The 23,524-nt window shown below is 43.4% G+C and overlaps 1 protein-coding gene across 10 annotated transcripts in view; it reads right to left on the bottom strand.

The window, feature by feature from the left end:
• Positions 1–23,524, bottom strand: part of RNF220 (ring finger protein 220) — a 327,498-nt gene that overhangs the window by 167,131 nt on the left and 136,843 nt on the right. Inside the window, exon 1 of one of the 10 annotated variants that reach the window (XM_081009394.1) lies at positions 15,937–16,049. The exons of the other annotated variants lie outside the window; for them this stretch is intronic. Coding sequence (XP_080865520.1) covers positions 15,937–16,027 — 91 coding nt within the window. The 5' untranslated portion in view covers positions 16,028–16,049. Of the gene's footprint in view, positions 1–15,936; positions 16,050–23,524 lie in introns of those variants that run through there. 10 annotated transcript variants of the gene reach the window in all.

Raw genomic sequence — 23,524 nt, 5'->3', positions numbered from 1 at the left:
AGTGCCAGCCAACAGAAGGTGTTCAAATGGCCTGGGTTTCTGGTGCAAAAAGGAGATTGCAGTTCCTGTAGCACCATGCTCTTGTAGTTGTTATATAAACAACATACATTCAAACTAAGAATCTCTTGGAGAGAGGGACCAGATCTCAATTTCTTCTGGTCTGTGAAATTTGCCAGGGATACTTGCCTGGTCTATAATGAAAATATTAAAAGGCCTCAGTGGTACCACATGGTAAATTTAAGAGCATATGGCATCATGCAAACTGTTTTGAATCCCACAGGCAGTGGGGTGGGTTTGATTTGCACCAAGCCACACAAAGGCATAGCAAGCTAGCAAGTAAGTAACACATGGGCCATTTCTGTCCATATTCCAAAGGCTCCCCCCAAAAGTAGCGGACACCCCAAATGACCTGAAAGGAAAGCTGTGTGGTGTTTTTATTTGTGACATTAAAAGAAGACTCAGAAATTGCATCATTGAAGCTCCATTATTACTTGAAATTCTTCCTTGCAATAAAGATCTTGGAAGAGACCACTGACAAAGTCACTTCTCATGGAAACTTTCAGGGTGGGATTTTGCCTTCTAAATTACCATCCTACGCATTTGAATTAACCTACAACTAAATGGATGGGGACAGATCACCCTTCTGCAAGATAGTGCTACAGAAGCTTTGAAAACTCACAGGAAAGTGCTACCGATTTCTATAATAACTTTATAATGTACAAACCTATTATAGTATCTCATAATGTAAATTGTTGACCAATCCACTACACAATAATCAGGAGAGATAAAAGAGGGTACATATTTTAGAAGCTGAAATGCAGTTTCTTGTTGTGGCTGCAAAGGAATGTCAGCCAAGCTGAATGAACCACTAGGGTCCATCTGACTTTTGACCCATGCCCCTTATTGTGAGACCTATGCTCTTATTTTTGTTTCCTGCTCATCACAAACTTGATTGGCACAACCGGCTGTGAATGCTGCTCTCTCCAACTCTGTGCTATTTCCTGAGGAAGTGATGTCATGTTTCCTTAATGGGCAACAGTCATGTCGCCTTAATAACAGTCCCAGAAACAATTGCACATTTACTATCCAGCTTGCTCACTTGGCACACGGAGCCCATTCCCTTTCCAAGGCTTAATTTGATTTTGACATATTGGCTTCAGATTAAAGGAATCTCGTAAAAAAAAAAAAAAAAAAATCCAAACACATACACATCCAGGTCTCTCTGCCCCCCCCCCCTTGTCATTCCTTTCGGGTCTTGCAGAAAAGTGCTAACACCATAATATTTTAAGGAGAGAAAATCCAAGTGTGCTTTACCCCCTGCTGGCTCTTATGCTGGGCTTATAAAAATTAAGTGGGAACTTACACAGCTGTGGGCTATAAACCCTTTGTTGCCAACTCTATTAGGCCTGGAGTTTACCTGCCTTGGTGGGGGGAGGTATCCACGGAGAAAGCCGAAACCGCAGTCCTATGAAGCCTACATGACTTTCCTGGGTGAGAATGCCGAACATGTGGAAGAGCAAAGAGTAGCCACTGGGACGGGTTCCTAGCAAGCAGCACAGATGCCTCGGGTGGTGGTGGAACGCCACTGCGGAGGAGAAGGGGGAGCAGGCATGCGAAACGACAGAGTGCAGTGAAGCAGTAAGAGCCCTCCCAGCTGAATATCAATTAGCATCAATTACTGACTTCATTTAATTGTCGTAGAAGATGAATTTGTCATTTTTAGTCTTGAATTAATGGGAGACCTTCAACTTTTCTTTGGCAGCAACCTGCATTTCCTGGCTTTGCTCAGCCTGAATGGGGGTAGGGGAAAGAACAGGACACTGGAACTGAGAAGGGGAAAGGAGGTTATGGTCCAGCTTCATACTAAGGAGTAGGTGCACTTGATTCAGGATTGGAGAATCATGTGACATGTCCCACATTTTTCAACAGGGGTCGCTGTAAAGAGACTATGGGTGGTGATTCTAAGGGGTGTTCCCTGCTATTCCAGTATCAGCCTCTCCTGAAAGAGGGCACTGGAGAACTGGCCAGGAGGAATCAGTCTGCTCCTATTCTATGACTGCTTTACATGGCATATCATGTTTGCAAAGTGTGTTACAGGATTTGTTACATCTTCTATCCCAGCTCATGATCATTTGCTGGGAGATCATTCCACAGATGGGAAACTGAAGTAGAGAGACAGTGCACTGGCCAAGGCCACTCAGTGAGTGTATGGCAGTGTTAGATCTGGTTCTGTACCCAAACCTCTCAGATTTAAGCCCACCCTGCCCAGCTCTAGACCAGAGTTTGCTGCAGGAGAGACTTGATGACTATGAGAATCATAGTATGTACATAATATGCACATATATCCACAGCATTCATATACAGAGCTGATAATTAAAATGGTTGGCTCCTAATTTCACTTCTCATTCTGCAAAACGAAGCAGGTGCAAGTGGGCAAAAGGAAGGAACTGAAAAACACTTAGGTTTAGGTGTTGGGGGGGGGGAGAGAAATACAGGAATGCCAGCACACAACCCATGCTCTATCCTTGCATTCCGTTTTGATTTCTTATTTTCTTTCCATCTTTCCATCCCCGACCCCCTACCTTAGTTCTCAGGCCAGAAATTAATTTTACAGCCGTGAAGTGTTTACATTTTTTCCAGCAAACAGGCAATGGTAAACAATAAATGCTCGGCAGCAAAATTGAATTTATAACTGCATTACGGCACCAGATAACGCCCTAAAATAACAACGCGATAAGGAAATTCGATTTGATTGCCTCTGCACATCAGCTTGGGCCCATCTGCAGCCCGGGCCTCCCTGTAATAATTTTCAATTGGGTTTGTAAACCTTATTTGTCCTTAAATATTTCTGTCATTTTTCATTGCTAGAGACAAATCCTTGGGTATACAGCAGTAGACGGACTGCTCTTTAGGAGAGATTTGTGTGTGTGGGTGTATGTGTGTCTATGTGCCTGCCAAAGCGGTGGGAAGACATCTTGGTGAGCAGTGGTGGACGATGCAGGGTGGGGGTCGGATCTGGAGCAGCCGCTGACAGTCATACGTCCAATCAATCACATTGCTGACAGGGAAGAATCACAGACCAGAAATTGAGTTTGACTCACATGGGATGACTGAACAAATTAATAGACCATTAGCCAAGCGGTGACCTGAGAAATGATGGGCGGATGCCTCTCCATAAGGCTCGAGCTGGAGTGTTTTAATATGCACATCCCCTCAAATTCAGCAAGATTCCAGCACTTTTCCAGGAATGTGCCCCCAGCTCTATTCAAGTTTCAGAGTGCGTTTTATGAAGCTGCTTAGGGATTCAAGGGCCCAAAGTAGAAAATGAGGGCATGGTGGAGAACTCTAATGTTTAGCATCTCTTTCAAAACAAGCATCCACAAAGCAAACAGACCAACAAGGATTAAACCACCCTTACTGCATAAGAACAGCAACTCCAGTAACCCACTCCGGACAGGAATTGGATAAAGATTTTATAAAGGCTGATTATTTCCAGTCTTTTTTAGTCAAATATTTAAGGACACCCATTTTAAAAGGAAGTATGGCCCAGATAGGGACGCGGGTGGCGCTGTGGGTAAAACCTCAGCGCCTAGGACTTGCCTATCGCATGGTAGGCGGTTCGAATCCCCGCGGCGGGGTGCGCTCCTGTTGCTTGGTCCCAGCGCCTGCCAACCTAGCAGTTCGAAAGCACCCCCGGGTGCAAGTAGATAAATAGGGACCGCTTACTAGCGGGAAGGTAAACGGCGTTTCCGTGTGCTGCTCTGGTGCCGGTTCGCCGGAGCAGCTGCGTCACGCTGGCCACATCACCCGGAAGTGTCTGCGGACAGCGCTCGCTCCCGGCCTCTAGAGTGAGATGAGCGCACAACCCTAGAGTCTGTCAAGACTGACCCGTATGGGCAGGGGTACCTTTACCTTTACCTTTTATGGCCCAGATATCTTAATTGTTAGAAAATGTATCCTCATCTTACATCAATCTTATTTAGAACTCAGTTATGCTGTTGGCATTTGCCACACTTGTGGCACGGCCCTTCGAAGATCAATTGCGTGTGGGTAAATATTTCTCTCTTAAGCTTCCTTTGTTTGTTCTTTGTAACTAACCATAATAATTTTCAAGATCTTTTGAAAAAGGAAGCAGTTCATTCAAAAGCGTTGTAAGCAAATTTGTCTTTGCATTTTTCTTTGCTTGTATATTTTTGTCTTTATCAGCAGATCATTTAATGTGACATTTCATTGCCAACACTCCCAGGGTTATACGCATCTTTTGAGCTGCAGCTCACAACCTGGTCGAACACTGATAGCCATGAGCATTCTGATTTATCTGTAATGACAGTAGAGATTTCCTGAAAAACAAGGTTTAATATAAAAGGCGGAACACAAAGGAATTTGTTCTTACCATGAAAGTTCATTCTGTACAGTTGGCAGGACAGCCAGTAAGAAAGGAAAGGGTTAGTAGCCCCTCAGACTACTTGGCAGGTTAAGTCAACCTACATGAAAATCTCTTTCCATATAGAAGTTGCCTTCCAGTTTAGATATAGCTACAGCTTATTGATTTTATAAAATAGAAGCCAACAAAAATCTAGAATATGGAACTGAATAGAAGAAAAGGAGGGGAAGGGAATTGGCAAGCAAACCCTGAATCATTCTTACATGGTGAGCAAGTATGGGGGGGGGTGCACAGGGGCTGCACCAACTAGCCCCATCTGCCTATATGATGCATACAGAGTTCCTCCACTCCCCCCTGCCATGGCTCTGTATTTCTAGGAAGGAAGCTATTGCAAGTACAGCTGTATGCATGAATGTTTCCATGTGAGAAGGGTGAGAACCTTCAAGGAAATGAACTTAATGGGCTTGAAGAAGACAAACATGAGGCAACAGATCCAATGAGAGGGGTGCTAGAGGAAATGGGATACTATAGCCCCACAGAGTGCTGCAAAATTAGCATTTTGCCATTAGCTCACAACATATTGTGTGATGCATTTAAGTCTGTTTTGACACTTCCCAGGGTTGCACCTCAACACAGGAAGTCAACATCACACTCTTCTGATCATTCTGTCAGCACAAGCATTTCTTCTTGCCGGATGGAATGATCTCCCCCCCTCTCTCCCCACATGCTGTTCTGCAGGGGGTGGGTTCTCCTGATCCTCTGGAGAAGATTTTGGGGAGGTGGGGGGGTGCAGCCCTACTGTTGTTAGCTGGAGCCCTCACACTGGCTCCCATTAGAGTTCTGGGTAAGTTGAATCTGGGTTAGTTAAATGGCAGAAGAATACACTAGACTGCATGCTGGGAGCTCATGACAAAATGCCAACTTCATAGCACCTTGTGGTCTGTAGGAGCCATAGGACATTACCTGCTAGTGTCTTAAAATGAATGGAAGCTTTTTTTTTTTTTTGGTCTCATCCTCAAAAAATATCAGGTCACAGAGTCTATTACAGAAAGTGAAGATGACGTTCTCATGGACCATGCCCCTTTCACTCTGGATACTAGAATGTCCCAATACAAAGATATATGCTACTGATTTTGAACCTGAGACAACTGAGATCCAAGAACCATGATCTCATTGAACAGTGTAGAGCTATAAGGATTACCCTGAACTGTAGCACTCTGATAGATAGAATTTGAAACATTGAAAAGACCTGAGGAAAAACCTGAGAGCACCACAATAACAAGGCATTGCATTGGCGTGGTCCATGTCTTGGGCAACATGTCCCAGCAGAGCATCCCATCTTGCCATTGACTCTGAGTGCCCCATCTCTGAGTTATCTCATGAAAGACTTCCTAGTAGGTTTGTGATCTAGTGCTATGTTGGTGACCAATGTAAGAAGAAATGGACCAATGTATCTTTGGCTTGCACTTTTCTTTTTTAGGAGATGTGGGGGTTGTATTGTACCTTTTTTATTCTTTATCTAAATGAGGGCATCCTTCAAGAAAATGCCACTAATAAATCCCAAACACACAGACACAGTAATAGATTTTATCATCACTTGCTACCAGCCCATCTCAACAGTGAGGTTTACAGAAATAAAAGAACTGAAATAAAATTCCCGTTCAGACACAAACTTAGTTAAATGGCTCTGGACAAGTGATTCTCCTAAATCCTATTTTACAATGTATAAAGTGGGATAATACGATCTAGCATGGCATCCAGCCTCCTGGGCACTCCAAAAATTGTTCCAGAGGGTCCCCCCAACCTTCTGGATCAAGGGGCTTTAGGGGGTAGAGAGGAAGGCAAAGTCGCATTGTGCCAGCAGAGACCCAATAGCACTATGTTGGGTCTCACATCTAGCTTTCTGTGATTAAGAAGATAAACTCAACCATTTCTATAGCAAGCTGAAATTTATAATGTTTAATATCCGCAGCATTGTGTTGATAGTTAGCACTGTAGCACAGCACTAGCTTGTTTCTTTATATGAATGAAATGCACAACCACAGTTGTGAACAATATTATAAGCCATTCCTAATGCATCTGGCTCTCCCACAGAGCAGGCAGCAGAGGGCAATGGAGAACAGCAAAGAGATGCAATACAGAGGCAACAGTGTAACATCGGGTTTGGATATTTATCAGGTGAAATTGCAGTTATCCCAAGGCCCTGCTGCATAGAACTCAGTCCTTCAGCCATATGCTCATGTTACAGATACTGTTTCCACAGTGTGAAATGTGGTGTGTTAATTTGAAGACCCTGCTTTCCTTTGTCTCCCTGGGAGATAATCAGGTAAACTATAATAAAAACACACGTGGGCAATTTACCTTTTCATCCCCATGAGCTTGGAGGGTTTCAATTACCGGATTCTGGGATTTAGTGCTTAGGGCTTTTTGGTGTGTGCAAGATTTATTAGGAGGTTTAGTATCAGTGGAGAATTCATGCATTTACTCCCTAGAGCTGGGCTTCCGCTCAGAGCCCCTAAATCATGGCCCTAAAGATGGGCCACTGTCACTTACAGCATTAGCATCGTTAGTGCATTCAGAAGATGATTAACAACCATGCATGTGCAGCCCTCCTGGTCTGGCCCTCCTGAGTTGGGTGTGTTCCCTTCCCAGTGCCTCAAACCTCAAAGAGCAGGGGCAACGGTGCCAGGCTCAGAGACATCTCTTTGAAATGCTTTAGGATGCACACTGTGTAATATTAAGCGCCCTCGAAGCATACACTTAAGTGAGAGCCACTGCCTAGGGAAACTGGTAAACTGAAGCAAGGGATGCATTTTGCAATTCTTTCCACCCATTTGTAAAAGGGTGTGAAAATGTTTGTAGCGGGAGGGTTACTGAAAAGGGGGGAAAGTAGCATATCTGGGATAGCTGTGTCAGTAGAGCATGAGACTCTTAATTTTAGTGTCATGGTTTTGAGCCCCACATTGGGCAAGAGATTCCTGCATTGCAGGGACTAGACGACCCTTGTAGTCCCTTCCAGTTTACAGTTCTATGATTCTATTATTTTATACCAGACTAACACTCCTGCCCCTAGTTGGGGCAGGAACTAGATGGGGATTATACATTTGATGTGCACCCCCACCCACTTTCTGTCCTAGAGTCATAACCAGGCCCAAATTGAGGGGTGGAGGCAACTGCCCTGGGTGGCAGGTTAGGGGTGGCAGCAAACAGTGCCCTGCCCCTACCTTTCTCATACCTGCCACTGCCTGAAACAATTCAGGGTTTGTTCTATGCTCATGGAAAGGTGAGGAGGGGAAAAGTTAGTGAAGGAATGAGCAGTGGGCCGGAACTAGTGGAAGATAGCAGCAGCAGAAAGAGTAGTTCAGGATTACAGTGCTCTGGGTGGGTGGTAATCCTGTGCCATTTTCCTACTAAAATCACCCCTATTAGCTAATCAATCGCTGATTCTTAATGTGATCCAAATGTGGAGAAGGAAAGTTTTCCCTTTCCTCCTCTGCTGCCATTCTGAGGAAAATACTTCATCTGTGTTGTTGGGATTTCCCCTCAAAATCAATACAAGGGGGAAGGGGCCATAGCTCAGTGGGAGAGCATCTATTTTGCAAGTAGACAGTGCCGGGTTCAATCTCCCATATCTCCACGTAGAGTTGGGAGAGAACCATGGAGATCTACTGCCAGTCTGTTCAGGCAATACTGAACTAAGTGACAAAGTACTAATTATTTATTTGCTAAACTTTATCCAGCCTTCCTTCAAGGAAGCTTGGGTATGGCTTCCCTAGAAGTCTTCCACCTAAGTATTAGGTGCAAACTTGCTTAGCTTGGTTTCGGGTTGGAGAAAATCATTACTGTAAAAGACGTTAAGGTGCATCAAAGAATTAAACATTGTAAAAGGCTGTCTGTAGGAATTTTTCAGGATCTGTGGCTTCCTCCCTCTGTTTAATTTGGGGTTGCAGGTTTACAGCCCATCGTTCACAATCAGGGAGAGGTGGGTGCCAGAGCAGACTTTTGCCTTCTATGGCAAAATTTGAAGATCTGGCACTGAACACAACTACATTTGGAACCAGGGATCTTCACAGTGCTAGCAGGCAATGAAAGTCATCTCAGCACTATGTGGTAAACTCAGGTACAACAGAGATGTGTCCCCTTTTGCACTGACCTAAAGCAGCAACAAAGGGATGCGGGTGGCGTTGTGATCTAAACCACTGAGGTTTTGCAAGAAGCGGCTTAGTCATGCTGGCCACATGACCCAGAAAAACTGTCTGCGGACAAAGGTCAGCTCCCTCAGCCAGTAAAGCGAGATGAGCACTGCAACCCCAGAGTCATTCGCGACTGGACTTAACTGTCAGGGGTCCTTTACCTTTAAAGCAGCAACAGATTGAAAAAGCAGTATCTGTGAATGGGCATGAACAGACACATTTAAAAAGTGGGAAGTAGAGGTTTTGTCATAAACATTTTAGTTCCTCCTCACTCAACCCTGGAACATTTGTGTGAAAATCAAAATCCAGAAAAATTCAGCACAATACAACTCAGGTCTAGTCCCACAACAATTTCAACATCTCCAGGTTTAATACCACAGTTCCTGGAAATGCATAAAACCTCTGTGTGTCGAGCAGGAGGGGGAAAAGGCCATTTCTTAGGAATCTGCCAGTTCCAGCTAATTTGAGGAAGAGCAGGGCTGTAATGAATACATATATATATATATATATATATATATATATATATATGCGCGCGCGCGCACACACACACACAGCTTTTATTCACTACCCAGTGGAGGGATATCTCACCTTCTTACTAATGCTTTTAGCACAGACACTCGGTACATTATGAAGACATAATGTGGCACCACCTCCCTCCTACTATTATTTATTATGTCTCTCTCTCTGGTGACAGCCTAAGGCACTGGACCTGGGATAGTGGATGAATTCTCAGACAGGAAGGAAATGGGGGAGGAAAGGAGGATGAAGCATAAGGTCCCTTGTTATAATCATATCAGCCACCATCAATGTGTTAAAAAATGTGGGCCTCCAAGTTAGATCTTTCCTTCTTCTTTCTGGAATGTAGCTTTGGAACACAGACTGGACCTACAATAGGTGAACATGGTAGAGCCAGAGATAGCTCAGTCGGAAGAGCATGAGACTCTTAATGTCAGGTCATGGGTTCAAGCCCCATGTTAGGCAAAAGATTCCTGCATTATGGGATCAATAGATGACCCTTTAGTTCCTTCCAACTCCACAATTCTATGGCTCTATGACTTACACGAATGGAAGAATGTTAGAAGGAAGTTTCTAGCATATTCAGCAGCACACAAACATCAATGCATCATCAGGAAAATCAGGTACTATTTCTTCCATGTCACTCTTGCATTCACTGTAGGAAGCCAGCTATGTGGACTGAAAATCTTTGCCTGATTCCATGCCACTCTGCATCAACAGTGCAGGCCACTAGCAGACTAAGCTCTGGATAAAGATAGTTGAGATGGGAAGCAAGGAAATGCTCCTTCAGATCTGTGAATATAGAACTGTGCAGATATACACTAGGAAATTCGACTGATCTTCATGGCACCAATGGGCATAACTGATTGTTATTTCAGGAGTGGTCAGCCTCGTATGCTTTGTCCCTCAAGTAAAAAAAAAAAAAAAGGTCTGGAATCCTGTACACACTTACTAAGGAGAAAGTCCCACTGAATTCAGTAGGACTTACTTCTGTCTGAATAGACTGCACTGCAGACAACTGCACATGCTCTCCAAACCTATAGGCTCAAAGGTGGAAAGAAGCTGCAACAAGTATGAAACAAATTCTGATTTATTATGAACTCTGACTTCATTGTCCTTTTTGGCATGCTTGATTATGATTCAGAACCAACAGTAAAGGTTGCTTCATTTATACTGAAATAAAAAACCTTCAACAGTGAAATCCTAACCCCTTGCTCAGCATCACTAGAAGGGGTTTGGATTAGGCAGTGTTTTCTCACCATTCAGCTCTGCTGACTTGGAGGCCTCAGCGGTAATCACAGGCAGTTGGGAAGCTACTGCCTGAGGTGATCAGCAGAAGAACACCAAACGGAGCATCACGGGGTGGAGTGGGAGGAAGTATGGCGAGAGACAGATCCACAGGATCCATGGCCAGTCTGTTTCCTGAAGAGGTGCACAATCTGCTGTTCCAGATGGCAGATAGTGCAGCAAAATCAAAACAAAAAACCCACCCTATCTTCTATCCTGGCCAGTAGGGCTGTAAATATGGGCTGGTGAACATGGTACTTCATGCCACATGTTGCCTTGTTACAGTTTGTTCTGCCCATCATGCTTAACTGTGTGTAAAACTGCAGCCCTATTTAGGTAATTTGCTTTTTTTTAATTTTGTTTTCATTCCTTTACATCTCTCATTTTACATATGTAGACCTTCTGGTCTTCAGCAAAATAAAGAATAATATTTTGCCCTTATCAAAAATATTTTGTTTTTTAAAAAAGTATAAACTTGGGACCTGTTGCGAATTTTATGATTTTGAAAACAGGAAACCCTGGTGGGCATGTGAAAATATTGCAATTTTACAAGCTTCAAAAAAAAAGTTACATTTGCAAAACCTTTCTACTAACCCAAGATGGGGGAAACCCCAATAAATGTCACGCTGGTCCAGAAATTAACTTGCCGGAGGATTTATTCCGCCTTCTCCTTCAGCATGCAATGGAAAACCCAAGATCCTGCTTTGCTCCACACCTGGAGTTTTCTGGGGGCTAGTAGTCCCTCCTCTGCGCCCTGGAGCAGACAGAATCTTAGGCTGCTAATGAGCGCAGGCAGCCCCAATGCCTTTTGTCCTTTTTTCCAATACAGTGTTACTTACATTCTTTCTTTTTTAATTAAAACATCCCCGACTGATTTTACAAGCTGCTGCTTCTCTCCCAGTCTATCTCATATGCTTGAGTGCTAGTATTAATTATTAGATCCAATTTACTGTTTATACTCTGATGTTTTAACTAATTACCACTAATGGCAGACACCAGTGGGCAATCAACTTCATTTAGTTCCCACTGCAAACCACTCATTACCAGCGCAGAGAGCAAAAGCAGGAGAGAGAGAGAGAGAGCAAGCAAACCCACAAGAGCGCGCTTGCTCACTCTCTCTCTCTCTCTCTCTCTCTCTCTCACACACACACACACACACACACACTCAGGGTGGAAGAAAGAACAGATGCTGCTACATTCATGGATGAGTTAAGAGCAGAGGGTGAGGGTGTTTGCTGGGATTTAATATTAAATTCCCCCATGGCAACATACTCTGGGGAAAATTTCAAAATCAGGTGGAGTCTTCCGGTGCTCACAAATGTATTTTCATTGGTTTATTGTGGTTAGAGGATTTTACTAGGACTACAGCAGCCACAGGAAGCAACTCCATCCCATGATGCGGCAAGCCTTGGATTGCCTAGGCAGGGCAATCCAAGGCTGAAACTAAATGTGAGATGCAGTAGTCTGTATCTTTTGACTGCACCTTGAACAGAGGACCATATGCTTCTCCCTCTGGGGAAAATATGTCAGTATGAAGATCTGTTGATGTTCAGAGGCAAAGTAGTGGATGGCTGAAGAATTTGATTTCTATGAATTCCACTGTAGTCTACCCCTCTTTGACTAAGGATGAATGTAACTATATTTCAGATTTCATACTTCTCCAAATTTTGCAAAACTGTTTTCAACTTATAAATTGTACTAAAATGTGTAAAATGTATATATTTTAAGATAAAATACATTTAGAAATGTGAACATTAAGATAAAATACACTTTTCAGTTTTTATTATTTTTTATTATTGTATGTTCAGTTCAAAACCAACAACAAAGTGCCCTAAGAGCCAGAGGCAAGCAGCTTTGCTCCCCAAAAGTGCATGGCCAGGTTCCAAGGAAGGAAAACAAAGATCAAATGAACTAGTGGTAGGTGACGTAGCTTGAACTACATCACCTACCACTAGCTCATTTAAGTAAGAGAATTGGATAAGACTACATAATGCAACTTGAGTAACAAGGTGCTTGTACTGAGAAAAAAATTATACTGTACCAAAGATCCTCCTGGACTAAAGAGCAGTAGTACCATCTATGGCATTGGAGCACAACAAGGATCAGGCTAATAACTCCCTCTGCCTCAGACCTGTCATTGTGGTACATTGTGGACCATGTGCATACCATACATCATTTCAGCATAAGAAACCTGTTGCTAACAGTAAGGATCTGAAATCCTCCTAAGTATCAATCTCTACCCACCACAGAGAGTGATTACTAGAATAGATGCACATGCTGGTCTATGTACCTGTCGAGATGAAGTGCTTAGATTTTAGTACTTGGATGGAAGTCAACAAAGGGCTAAACAATGAAATAACTGGGATTAGGTCACACTGCCTTCATGCACCAAATTCAAATCAACATAAACAGGAATGTGGCTTTCCACCAAATCCTGAACTAGGTCTGGAATGATAGCATCAAAAGAACAACTAATAATCCAGACCAGGAATTAGTGGGCCAAAAGGAGGAAACTATAAGACTTATGTTGACTGGCAGGCCAGATATTGTTGATACTTGCTCTACTTTCAACATGTAGTATAACCTGGCTGGGTTGGAAGTAAGACACATTCATAGGCCTTGAAAAAATATTTATTAGTAGACAGCAAATTCAAACGAGATATCTTTCACTAGATGATGACTGAGTACTAGATCTAAAAATGGGATCTGCAAAGACATGCCCTTAGATAGAAGCTGTCATGATTCTAATCAGCAATTTCTTCATTTCAAAAATAAAAACAAGCAAAAATTAGAAGCTGACCACAAATGACTGAAATTGCATAGGGCATGAATATCTTAAGGACTAGTAAAAAGAGATAACTGCATTTTAAATACCTTATTTTGGAACACCTCCTTAAGGGTATGCAGGCTAAAGTGTGCTGATTAATGCAAACTGAGCTTATGGGTAGTGGCAGTTTTACAACAAATGCAGTGATAAGCATTGACAGTTATTTAAGTTACCTTAAGTTCCATCTTCAAAAATATCTTCAAGCCGATCCCTTACTGTGTTCCAGAGTTTCTCACAGCCCACTGTTTTTACCATTCCACATGTTCTGGAGTGAAACATCAAGGGGAAAGCATCTCCTGCCGCATGGTAAGGAGAAGTCATCTATTGTTACAGGTGTGAAATGTGTATGTGTGTGTTGAAGTTCACTCTGCATTCTTGCCAGGACCTTAAAGAAACACCATGTGTCTATCATGCAAAACGGTAACTGGCAGTCTAGATTCCGGGACCATATCTATGCTGATCACTCAGTCAGAATTCACAGCACATGACAAAGGCATTGGAAGTGGGCCAGCACTTCCCAAGAGGGTACGGCACAAGCAGTTCTGCGTCCCTCTCCCTTTCTGATTTACTAAGATTAAACCAGATAACTCAACAGGCTTTGGAGGACTGAGTAGGGGAAAGGAACCTCTGTGGAGTTAACTGCCTCATGGGAAGATACATTATAACTGCTCACACATCTGCAAGGTAATTGATGTCAGCTCTTGCAGTGCAAAGGCTTAATCTGTCCCCCCAGACCCATCGGCCCTGATGCTGCAGATCCGGCACAGCTGGTTTTATGGACTGTCACCCCACGACCTTTACAAATCCCATCATTCCAATCAATACATCTCATTAGCGTTAGGTAAATGTATGGGGCGGGCTGGGAGAAAAAGTTGTAGGCAACAGGGCTTCTGACTGCCCTGTTGCCTGTTTGCTTTGAATCTTTTTTGCTAGCAATAAGGGATGGTTATTAAAACCAAACATGAACTGGACTCCTTGCCATATCAGCGAGGCCAAGCCGTTAACCCACCAATGCTGTTAAAGTCATTTCTCCCTCTCCTTGGGAAAGAGTCATGTGATTAACAATTTTCCATTGTGCTGGATAACTGAAACCATATCAAATCCTGCCAGATATGAGGAATATGACGCTAGGTATCCTGCAGGCCACAGCACCATTGCCTTGACTCATGGAGATTGTTTTACCACCAGCACCACCTGAGATGGCAAGCAGAACTAGCAAAACAAAACATAAAAATATGGAAAAGGGCCTAGATTATGTAATGGCCAGGTGGCTTATAGATTGTTGGCCATTTGCTCCACAGATTCTAGTCCAGTGAGAACAATTTGTACCCAAGAGGGAACCAACTGACCAAGAGTTACACCCAGTGCTTACTGACATGCACCTCAAAATCTCATGGTCTTAATTTGTCTGTCACCTATGTGCTAGGATCAGTCAAGAGTATGATTATTTATGTCCAATTTGCTGCTCAGATGCACTTTTGGTCAGTAGCTTTGTTTTTTCTCTCCCTACATGGTCTTCATAGTGAAATATGCATTCATTTAACCATTTTCAAGAGAGCAGGACACACACCTTAAAACATGAGTATTAAGATATAAATGTCAATAAAATAAAAGTTCCTTCAAAGTGTCTTTGACTAAGCATAGGTGTTTCATGTGATAATGATTTGGAAACAAAAAACCAAAGAACCCCCTCTGTTTTTGAAGTCTCATGATTCTCCCATCAATATCAGGCAACTGGAGCTGGCTACAAAATCTTTAAACAGCCGTGTGCTTTCAGCATAAAAAGCAAAGTATAGCCCACATTGTGACTCTTTTCATGCACCTCTTCTCCCATACCTTTGGCTAATTAAACAATCTATGGCATTTTAAACTGGGGGGCGGGGTACTGTGTTATTGTTATTGTGGTATGCATTATTGTGTGTTTATATTGTAAACCACCCTGTGATCCTCAGATGAAGGGTGGTATAGATATTTAGTAAATAAATAAAAATATTAATGATAAAGCACCTGATGCTAACACATAACAAGATCTACAACACTGTTTGAACACCACAAGCTGGCTTCAGAGGCCAACCACTTTTGGTTCAGCCTGGCTGCACATGCCTTTAATACAGTACTTCCATAGAAGCAATTCCGTTTCTGGGAGCAGGTTTCAGTGCTCCATACACCAATCTAATTGTATTGATCACTGTTTCAAAATTTAACTTCCTTCTGGATACAGTGAACTAGCTACCTTGGGAATCCACATCAAACACCTGTGTGTAAATGACTTAGATTTTTCAGAAACTTTATGAGACACCCTGGTCATCAAGAACTCAGGTTGTTTTGTTTAGGAGTCTGCGTGCTTGGTTATATTCCATACCAGTCATGTAGGTAGGGTAATATTTTCAATTGGAAATATAATCTTTCTGGATACAATTTCTTGCTCTGGCCTTGTAAATAAAGACTGGGGTGAGTGGGAATGTTGTCCCTACCATGCTGGCCATTGAATGCAGAAATTGTTCAAACCTGATTTTACTTGCTTGTTGGCATTTAAGTGTCCTAACCTTGGCTCTGTGCTTAACATTTAGCCATTGGAAAAGAAGAAATGCATCATGCTTTTGTGCAGAGATGAGAGAAATTTCTAGAATTCTGATATAAATCAGTTCATACACAGGTAAGTAATATTTCATATACAATAAGAGAAGCTGAATAGCTTATCCTCATGTCTAGGCTGGATACATTTGTACCTGTTTTAGCTTTGCTGCTGGCTGCTTCCTCCTCCTCTACCATCTTGTTTGTGTGGACACTCTCCAGGGCTCTCAAATTGTTGACAAGCATGGATCACTGCAGTGGCAGCAAAACCATTTAAAGTGCTAAGCCGCCCTGGGCTTTAGCGAGATGGCTGTACGGCGAAGGCTCTTAGCATAACACCTGCCACAAGGCAGAGACAAGGGAAAATGAATAAATCCAGCAGCCAGCCAATTTTGCTCAGGCTGACACACTTCTCCTCCTGGAATTAGATGAACAGCTCCCCAGGCGCCTTGCCCCACAAGCTCACCCGCCATCCTGCATCTTCCACCAATGCAAGACTATGCTATCACTCTCAGATCTCTGGCTTCAGGGGAGCAAGCTTAAACCAAAGTTTGAAGGAAGTGCTTGATCCAGCAGAGGGAACAGAATGTGACCCAGTGGCTAAGAGCTAATCCTGAATGCATTCCAGCCCAAAGTAATGTAATTAGATTATCTCAAGCATGTTGCTATTCAACCTTTTTATTAATGGCTTGGATAAAAGAGTAGGGCACACTTATCAAAGTTGCCGATGACACAAAGCTGGAAGGGACCATGAACACTTTGGAAGGAAATATTAACATTCAAGACCCTCTTGATAAATTGAGAGTACTGGACACGTAAAATTAAATTCCAAGAAAATGATAACACAGGCCAAAAACCTCAAATACAAAATAGGAAAATAAATGGCTAAATAGTAGCAATAGAGAAGGGTTTGCTGCATGATAAAATAAGCATGAGAAATGTCAACCAAAATAAGGTGGGAACTGAGATAATAAAACAGTTTGGGTTTTGGCTATCTGGAGGAGTATATCCTCCACATGTCCCTTCCCGTGTTTTAATATAATTTCGGAAAACCCTGTTTTAAGTGTTCCTGCTGTCTGGTGTACAGCAGACAGCTATAAGATTTAGGTTCTTCTCAGGTGTGGCACCCCAAACTTGCTCAGGGAATTTCTCTCTTCACCTTTTCCAGCATGCACTCCCCCCCCCCCCGAGTTAAACAGGACAGATGTTTAACTCGTGAACCCTGAATTAAAATTATTTGTTATTGTTTTTCAATTCCTACTTTTAAGGTTGTATTAGTGGTATTAACAACTATGTTTGAAGATAAGTATTTTGTTTTATTGTCTGTAGTTTATATGATGGTCTCATTGTGAGCCACTTCAAAGACTTTGGCCAAAAAGAGGGATATAACGAATCTAAAGATAAAGAAAAACTAGTCAATGCACTTCTATGCAGCCCTGCTAGCCATCAACTACAGTACTGTGTTCAGTCAAATATATAATATATATGTTTTAGAAGTACTCTGTTCAGTCTTGAGGACCAGAATTGGGGGAACTTGAAATATCCTGAGAAAAATACCAGTGGTTTCCAGTATGCAAGTTGTGTCTATCATGGTACAAGTCTCTAGGACAATTAAAATTTGCTACATGGCCAGGGTGGTCTGGACTATTCAGCAATTGATTCAATGTCAGCCAATGTGTAGCCAAGTCAAGAGATTGGGAGATCACTTGTGCAATCATTGTTCTTGCACCTGTGTCTTTTCAGGAGCTCATCCCACCATTACCACTGACCGTTAAAGATCTAAGAGGGCAGCTTTCTTCATGCACTGCAGCTGATATTTGCACAAGGGGGTTATGCAGCCTGCAACTTATTTTGTGGTCTTTCACTATTTAATATTCTCCTTTTGAGGGCTTTTGCATAAAATCTTTTAACTGAGCAATCCTATGCATATCTATTCAGAAGTACCGTAAGTCCCACTGAGTTCAGTGAGAAATTCACAGACAAGTATCAGTGCCGTGCGGTCATTGGACTAAGGGAACTAGGCTAGTCCCCTAAATGTTCCCCTGGTGCCTCCTTCCCAAAGCCCAGGAAGCTTCTGCTCAGCTTAGGGAGGGAGGTGCAAGGCTCTGATGGGTCCAAGATCTGTCCTGTCATAATGCTAAAGCCCATCGGCTTTCGGAAGGAGACAGGAGGATTCTAGCATCCTGTCAGAGCTCTGGCATCTCCTTTGCAAAGCCCAAGAAGCTTCTGTCAGGCTTAGGGAGGCGCAATGCTCACATGCACAACGTCAGGACTTCACAATATCACATGCATGAAGTTGTGCCCCCGCCCATTCCCCTTACATGCTGGTGCCTCTGGCCTTAACTATTCCCCTATAAAAAAAATTAATTGCATGTCACTGGTAAGTATGTATAGGACTACAACCTAAAAATAAAAACTCTTCCTACAACTAATTTGCACCTGTCATGCTGACATTCATCCTGGCCAGCTTTCCACCCCAACTCTATTACAACATAGACAGGCGAGCAGGAGGAACTGAATCTGCATCACTGCACTATATACCTGTTCACCACACCCACCACCCTGTTTTCTCCAGCTACTTGATTTCTGCAGAAATTAAATCTGTCCCTATCACTATCCAGTTTTAAGGCTCTTTCCCCCCTTTATTTGACACACTGCACCATATTGACATGTCTTGATGCATGGGTTATTTTTGAAGTAGCAAAAGACAGAGTTTGCAATTGCAAGAAGAGGAAGAATGAGCATTCAGGAAACATGAATGGACTGTTCTAAAAGGCTTACATGAATTACTCAGTGCAATCTAGTTAATCTTAGGAAAGGGCTGTAGCTCAGTGGTAGAGCAGGTGCTTTGCATGCAGAAGGTCCAAGGTTCACTCCAGGTAGGCAGGTAGAGACCCTTGCCTGAAACCTTCTCAAACTCCATCCAACTCTAAAGAGAAACAGGCTGATATTATAGTAGAGATAGACAGACTCTGATTGCAGGAGAGAGGGGAGGCAGTGTAGCCATGTCTGCAGATCTACAGGTAACTTTGGGATGCCAATAAGGCGTTGTTAATAGCAAAAATGATTATAACATGCAAGGGTTCTATGCTGGGAAAAGCATATACTGAAAGATAACTGCAACACTGCTAGATGAAGTGCTGCAATATGATTTCAGTTGCTGCTGGCTACAGTTTCAATGGGAACTTTATGAAACCCTGGAACTGGAATTTACCTGGAAGCAGCAAATGCTGCAAAACCCATCTCTTAATGCAGACGCACTGGTGAAGGTAGTTCCCAAATCCCCCAAAATGATTCTTTCTGAATGCAAACTGCCTCTCCATTCAGATACCCACAAGGCCTTGGCAACGGAAGTATTTGAAGGCTGCCCCAAAGAAAAGTGGGGAGATACTGCCCAGTTTTCACAGAGAGTTGTAGCATGGTGAAGTATTGCTTTGACTCTACTTCTATCCAAGCAGTCTTCTCCACTATGACAGCTGAATCCTCTGAAGGGTCTGCAGGCTGGTAGTGGTCAGAAGAACAGCGCATGCACTTAAGTGTGCCAGAGGTCTCAAGGAGCTTGGTGTATAACACCTTGAGTCCCTCATCCCTCTCCAACAGTGACCCTGTGATGCCTTCCCTATCCCAAAAGTGCAAAGTGGGGTACTCGCCAATTTCTCAGCCTGAAATATCAAATACTGAAAACCTACCTGCTAGAATTTACAGTTTGAAAAACTTCTATTAAACACACAAACACAGGACAACCTCATACATAATTTATGGATTGCTGCAGGATTAGGTGGAAAAATATGCCCACAGGATTGCTAGGACCAAACCACAAGTTTAATGCATCAAGTTAACTACAAGGCCAGATATTCAGTCACTTGACACTTTATTACATCAGTTAGAATTGTTAGGATTCAACTCCAATTGCACGTTGTGGACAGTTCTGCCTCTCCTCCCCAAGTGTGGGTGGACAACACATTGCCCAAGTGTGGCTACATGTCCATTTGTGCCAAGAGGGCTTCCTCAGGAATGTTCATATCTGTAATCTCCACCAACACTGCCATGTTAGATTAGGGAGAGACTCATGAGGCCTCCCACCCCTTTGTCTCTCCACATTATAATCCTCTTCCAAAAGGGCTGTTTGAAATTGCCTCCTTTGCCTCCCAGGAAGTTTTTCTGAGGTTACATAGAAAATGTGCAAGGCCTTGTGTCTCCACCCTGTTGCCAAGTTCCCCTTGATGTTGTCCCTTAAAAAATAAGTCCTGGAATCATATAGGCAAAATTTTACTTTGCAATTCCAATTCCTTCACATCAAAATGGATAGAGACTTGTACATTGGCTCCCAGTACATTTCCGAGCACAATTCAAACTGTCGGTGTTGACCTTTAAAGCCCTCAACAGCCTCGGCCCAGTATCCCTGAAGGACTGTCTTCACCCCCAACATTCAGCCCGGACACTGAGGTCCAGCTCCGAGGGCCTTTTGGTGGTTCCCTCCCTGCAAGAAGTGAACCAGGCAGAGGGCCTTATCGGTAGTGGCGCCCACCCTGTCTGACTTTTAGAAGACATCTGAAGGCAGCCCTGTTTAGGGAAGTTTTAAATGTTTGATGTTTCGTTGTGTTTTTAATTCTGTTGGGAGCTGCCCAGAGTAGCTGGGGAAACCTAGCCAGATGGGCGGGGTATAAATAATAACAAATTATTATTATTAGGGGAGGAAGAAGATCTGAGGAGGCCCTTATATTGGCTAAAATGTCCACCCAGCTGGTCTTGCCAACGTGGGAAAAGTAGAAAATGGTCCTCTGTTGTAATAGCCCAATCCCATTATTTTTGGTATACATTTTTTATATTTTTCTGGATACTGGACAAGAATGGCTCCTACTTTCAATGGTCAGGTGAGGAATGAAAGATGGCTACTTAAAGAACTCAGAAAGCTACAGTGCTGTACCAATTTGAGTATCTTAAAACATGTGAGCAAAGGTGAATAAAATTCTATGGAGATGCCAGCACACAGATGCCAACAGTGTTTCCTTCCTCCTTACCATGATAATCACTGATCGGTACAAGGAACACAAAACATCCAGGGCAGGAGATGCTCCCAAACAATCAGAGTTTGTGTGTGGGCAGAGAAAGGCAGCTCTGTGCTGTCTAGGGCATTTGGGGTGAATCCAGAGCTGGTACGTTGGTGTCAGCTACAGAGGGGTGCCAGAAGCTGCTGGTGCAGGGCTAGCCTCCTACTCCTAGCCCTAGCACAGCATGTCACTGTTTTTATTTATTAAACTCAATGCAGCCTGTTTCTTTGCGTTTGCTGGTTTCTGCTCTGCTGACCTGCCTCATGTTCCTGTGCTCATGTCATCTGTCAGCATCAGAAGCCCCAATCAATCCCAGGGCTTGGAAGTCTTGCTCCCAGGATCAGGGGGCACACAAAATATGGCATGCCATCACTCTCTCACCCAGCCTGGCACTTCCCAAGCAGGTCTGGCAGGGGAATCAGCCAAGAATGTCATCTAAAGAGCCCTAGGATCTAGCAAGGAGGCAAGGCTTGGCCCAAGGGGTCATGCTCAAATCAGATATGCTGCAGGACCAGGGAAAACAGATGCATAATCAGTCAGGATTGAGGCCAGGGGTTAGGGAGCTAAATAAGAACCAGGAAGGGAAAAGATATCTGGCAGCCCATGCCAAGTAGTTGTTACCATTCATCGGTATTAAACAGCTGCCAGTGGGAGATGAGCAGCAACTGTCCAGTCAAGATCACTTTAGTTATGACATGACCAATAAGAGGTGCTATGATGGATCTTGAGGAATACATGGGCCCTCCAGCTCTAAAGTCTTCCTGACAGCATTTTTAAAACTGAGTGTGTATGAAAGAAATGTAACTAATAACTAAAATAAGGGTTTCTGACAATTTAAAGTGAATTCAAACACACCATACAGGTATGTTGTTGTACAGGCCTTCCTGGAATGTACCACTTCCTCCAGTTCCCCAATCCTCAAAGGCTAGCACCCCAACAGCTAACATGTCATATTTAGTTTAGCCATTTTGTAGGCTAGATCTGCAATTCTATCCAATGTTGCCAAAGAGCAATTCCATTTCCCCCTTCTTACCAGAATAACCTTGGTTTTGGTTTACCATAGTTGGATTAAACAGTTGCTTGACTATTGGGTGCAATACTGAAGCATATGGCTAAAACTTTGTGGGGTGTAGTTTGACTCTATGTAGATACTGATCACTTTTTCTATTTCTGAATTTATACCTCAAACAGCTTTGACTTCAGAAAAAAGCACCTCTGCAGTTTACTTTCTTGACATACAGACTGGCCAGCAGGAGTCTTAGGTAACCATGCTCAAAGGCAGAGAGACCTACTTGCGCAGAAGATTGAGAGGAGGCCAATGGAGCACACGTGATGTTGGGACAGCGGCAGGAGCCGAGTGTGGCAGCAGCGCAGCTTCAATGGCTGGAGGTTCCTCTTCTCTTGTGCTTGGCCTCCTCCTGCTGTGGCTGCTGCCACCAGCCAGTTGTTGCTTCCCCTGTCTTTCCCTTATGCAGCAGCAGGAGGAGGAGGCCAAGTGCAAGAGAGGAGGAGTTCTGCAAAATACTTACAAAATCTCTGCCTTTTTCCTAGCATACCAATCTCTTCCAGGAGGCACAGAAGTGTCACTGGACCAGCTCCAGCACAGCTTCCTGGCTCCCTCTTCCCTCTGATGTCCTGATCCAATAACTGAAACATCTGCTTCACCTCTTCAATCAATACTCACTTCTTAATAGTCTTGACTATCCACAAAAAACCCGGTGACATTAAATGTTAATTATATCTATTTGGATTCGAAAAATTTTTATGGCTTGAGTTAATTATACCCGGAGTCATAAAAAGGTTTCAGAGGAAAAGAGGCTGCTGCCTTTCTAGGCCAAAAGGCAAGCAATACAAAAAGGAAAAAAAGAAACATTTCCCTTGGCAGACATCTTACAGTGGTGCTAGGGGTATTAAGACATACCCAGGCACCAGGGACGCCTCTGGTACAACCGATAAAATGGATGACAAAACTGGAACACTTGCAAAGCCCCACACAAATATTTCACCTCACACTGTCATGCACAAGAAAGACGTTATCAGAGACACAGAGTAGCAGCTGCTCCATCTTTCTTCCCTCTTCCTGGCAATGTCTAGTACAGTCTTCCCCAATCTGATGCCCTTTAGATGTTTTAGACTACAACTGTGCTGATGGGAGCTGAAGTCCAAAACACATGGATGTCATCAGGTTGGGGAAAGCTGGTCTAACGTAACACATTATGTAACTCAAAGTGATTGTGTTGTGCATATCCCCATTCCTACATTATATTATTGGCTGTCAGGGAGACAGAGGGGGGAAACAGGCAACATGATAACACTATGTCAAAGGTTAGGTTATACTAGATGTTACCAAGAAGTGGGGAGAGTTACTGAGTGGCAGCAGCTCTGGGCTTCTAGTAGCATCTTTAGTTCCAGCCCTGTTGCTTCATATTTAATGCTGCTGCTGCTCTACTTGTGCAACAAAAAATTCCCTTCTCCTCTCCCCTGCAGTCCCCAATGCACCCTCAGAATCTGCTCCAGAGGGTTGGAAGACCCTCCAGAGCACATTTGGGGATGGGGGAGGGGACTGAAGGAGACAGGGAGGGGAAATCCCAGTGCATGAGCAAAACTTCATGCCTGCAGTGGTGGACACAACTCCCTGTGAATGTTGAAGGTGGCCATTGTTTGAACCATGATGTTGTGCTGGTATTCCAGA

The sequence above is a fragment of the Podarcis pityusensis genome (assembly GCF_964106645.2).
Source record: "Podarcis pityusensis genome assembly, chromosome: 6".
Lineage (NCBI taxonomy): Eukaryota > Metazoa > Chordata > Lepidosauria > Squamata > Lacertidae > Podarcis > Podarcis pityusensis.
This window is presented reverse-complemented; position numbering and strand designations above follow the sequence as displayed.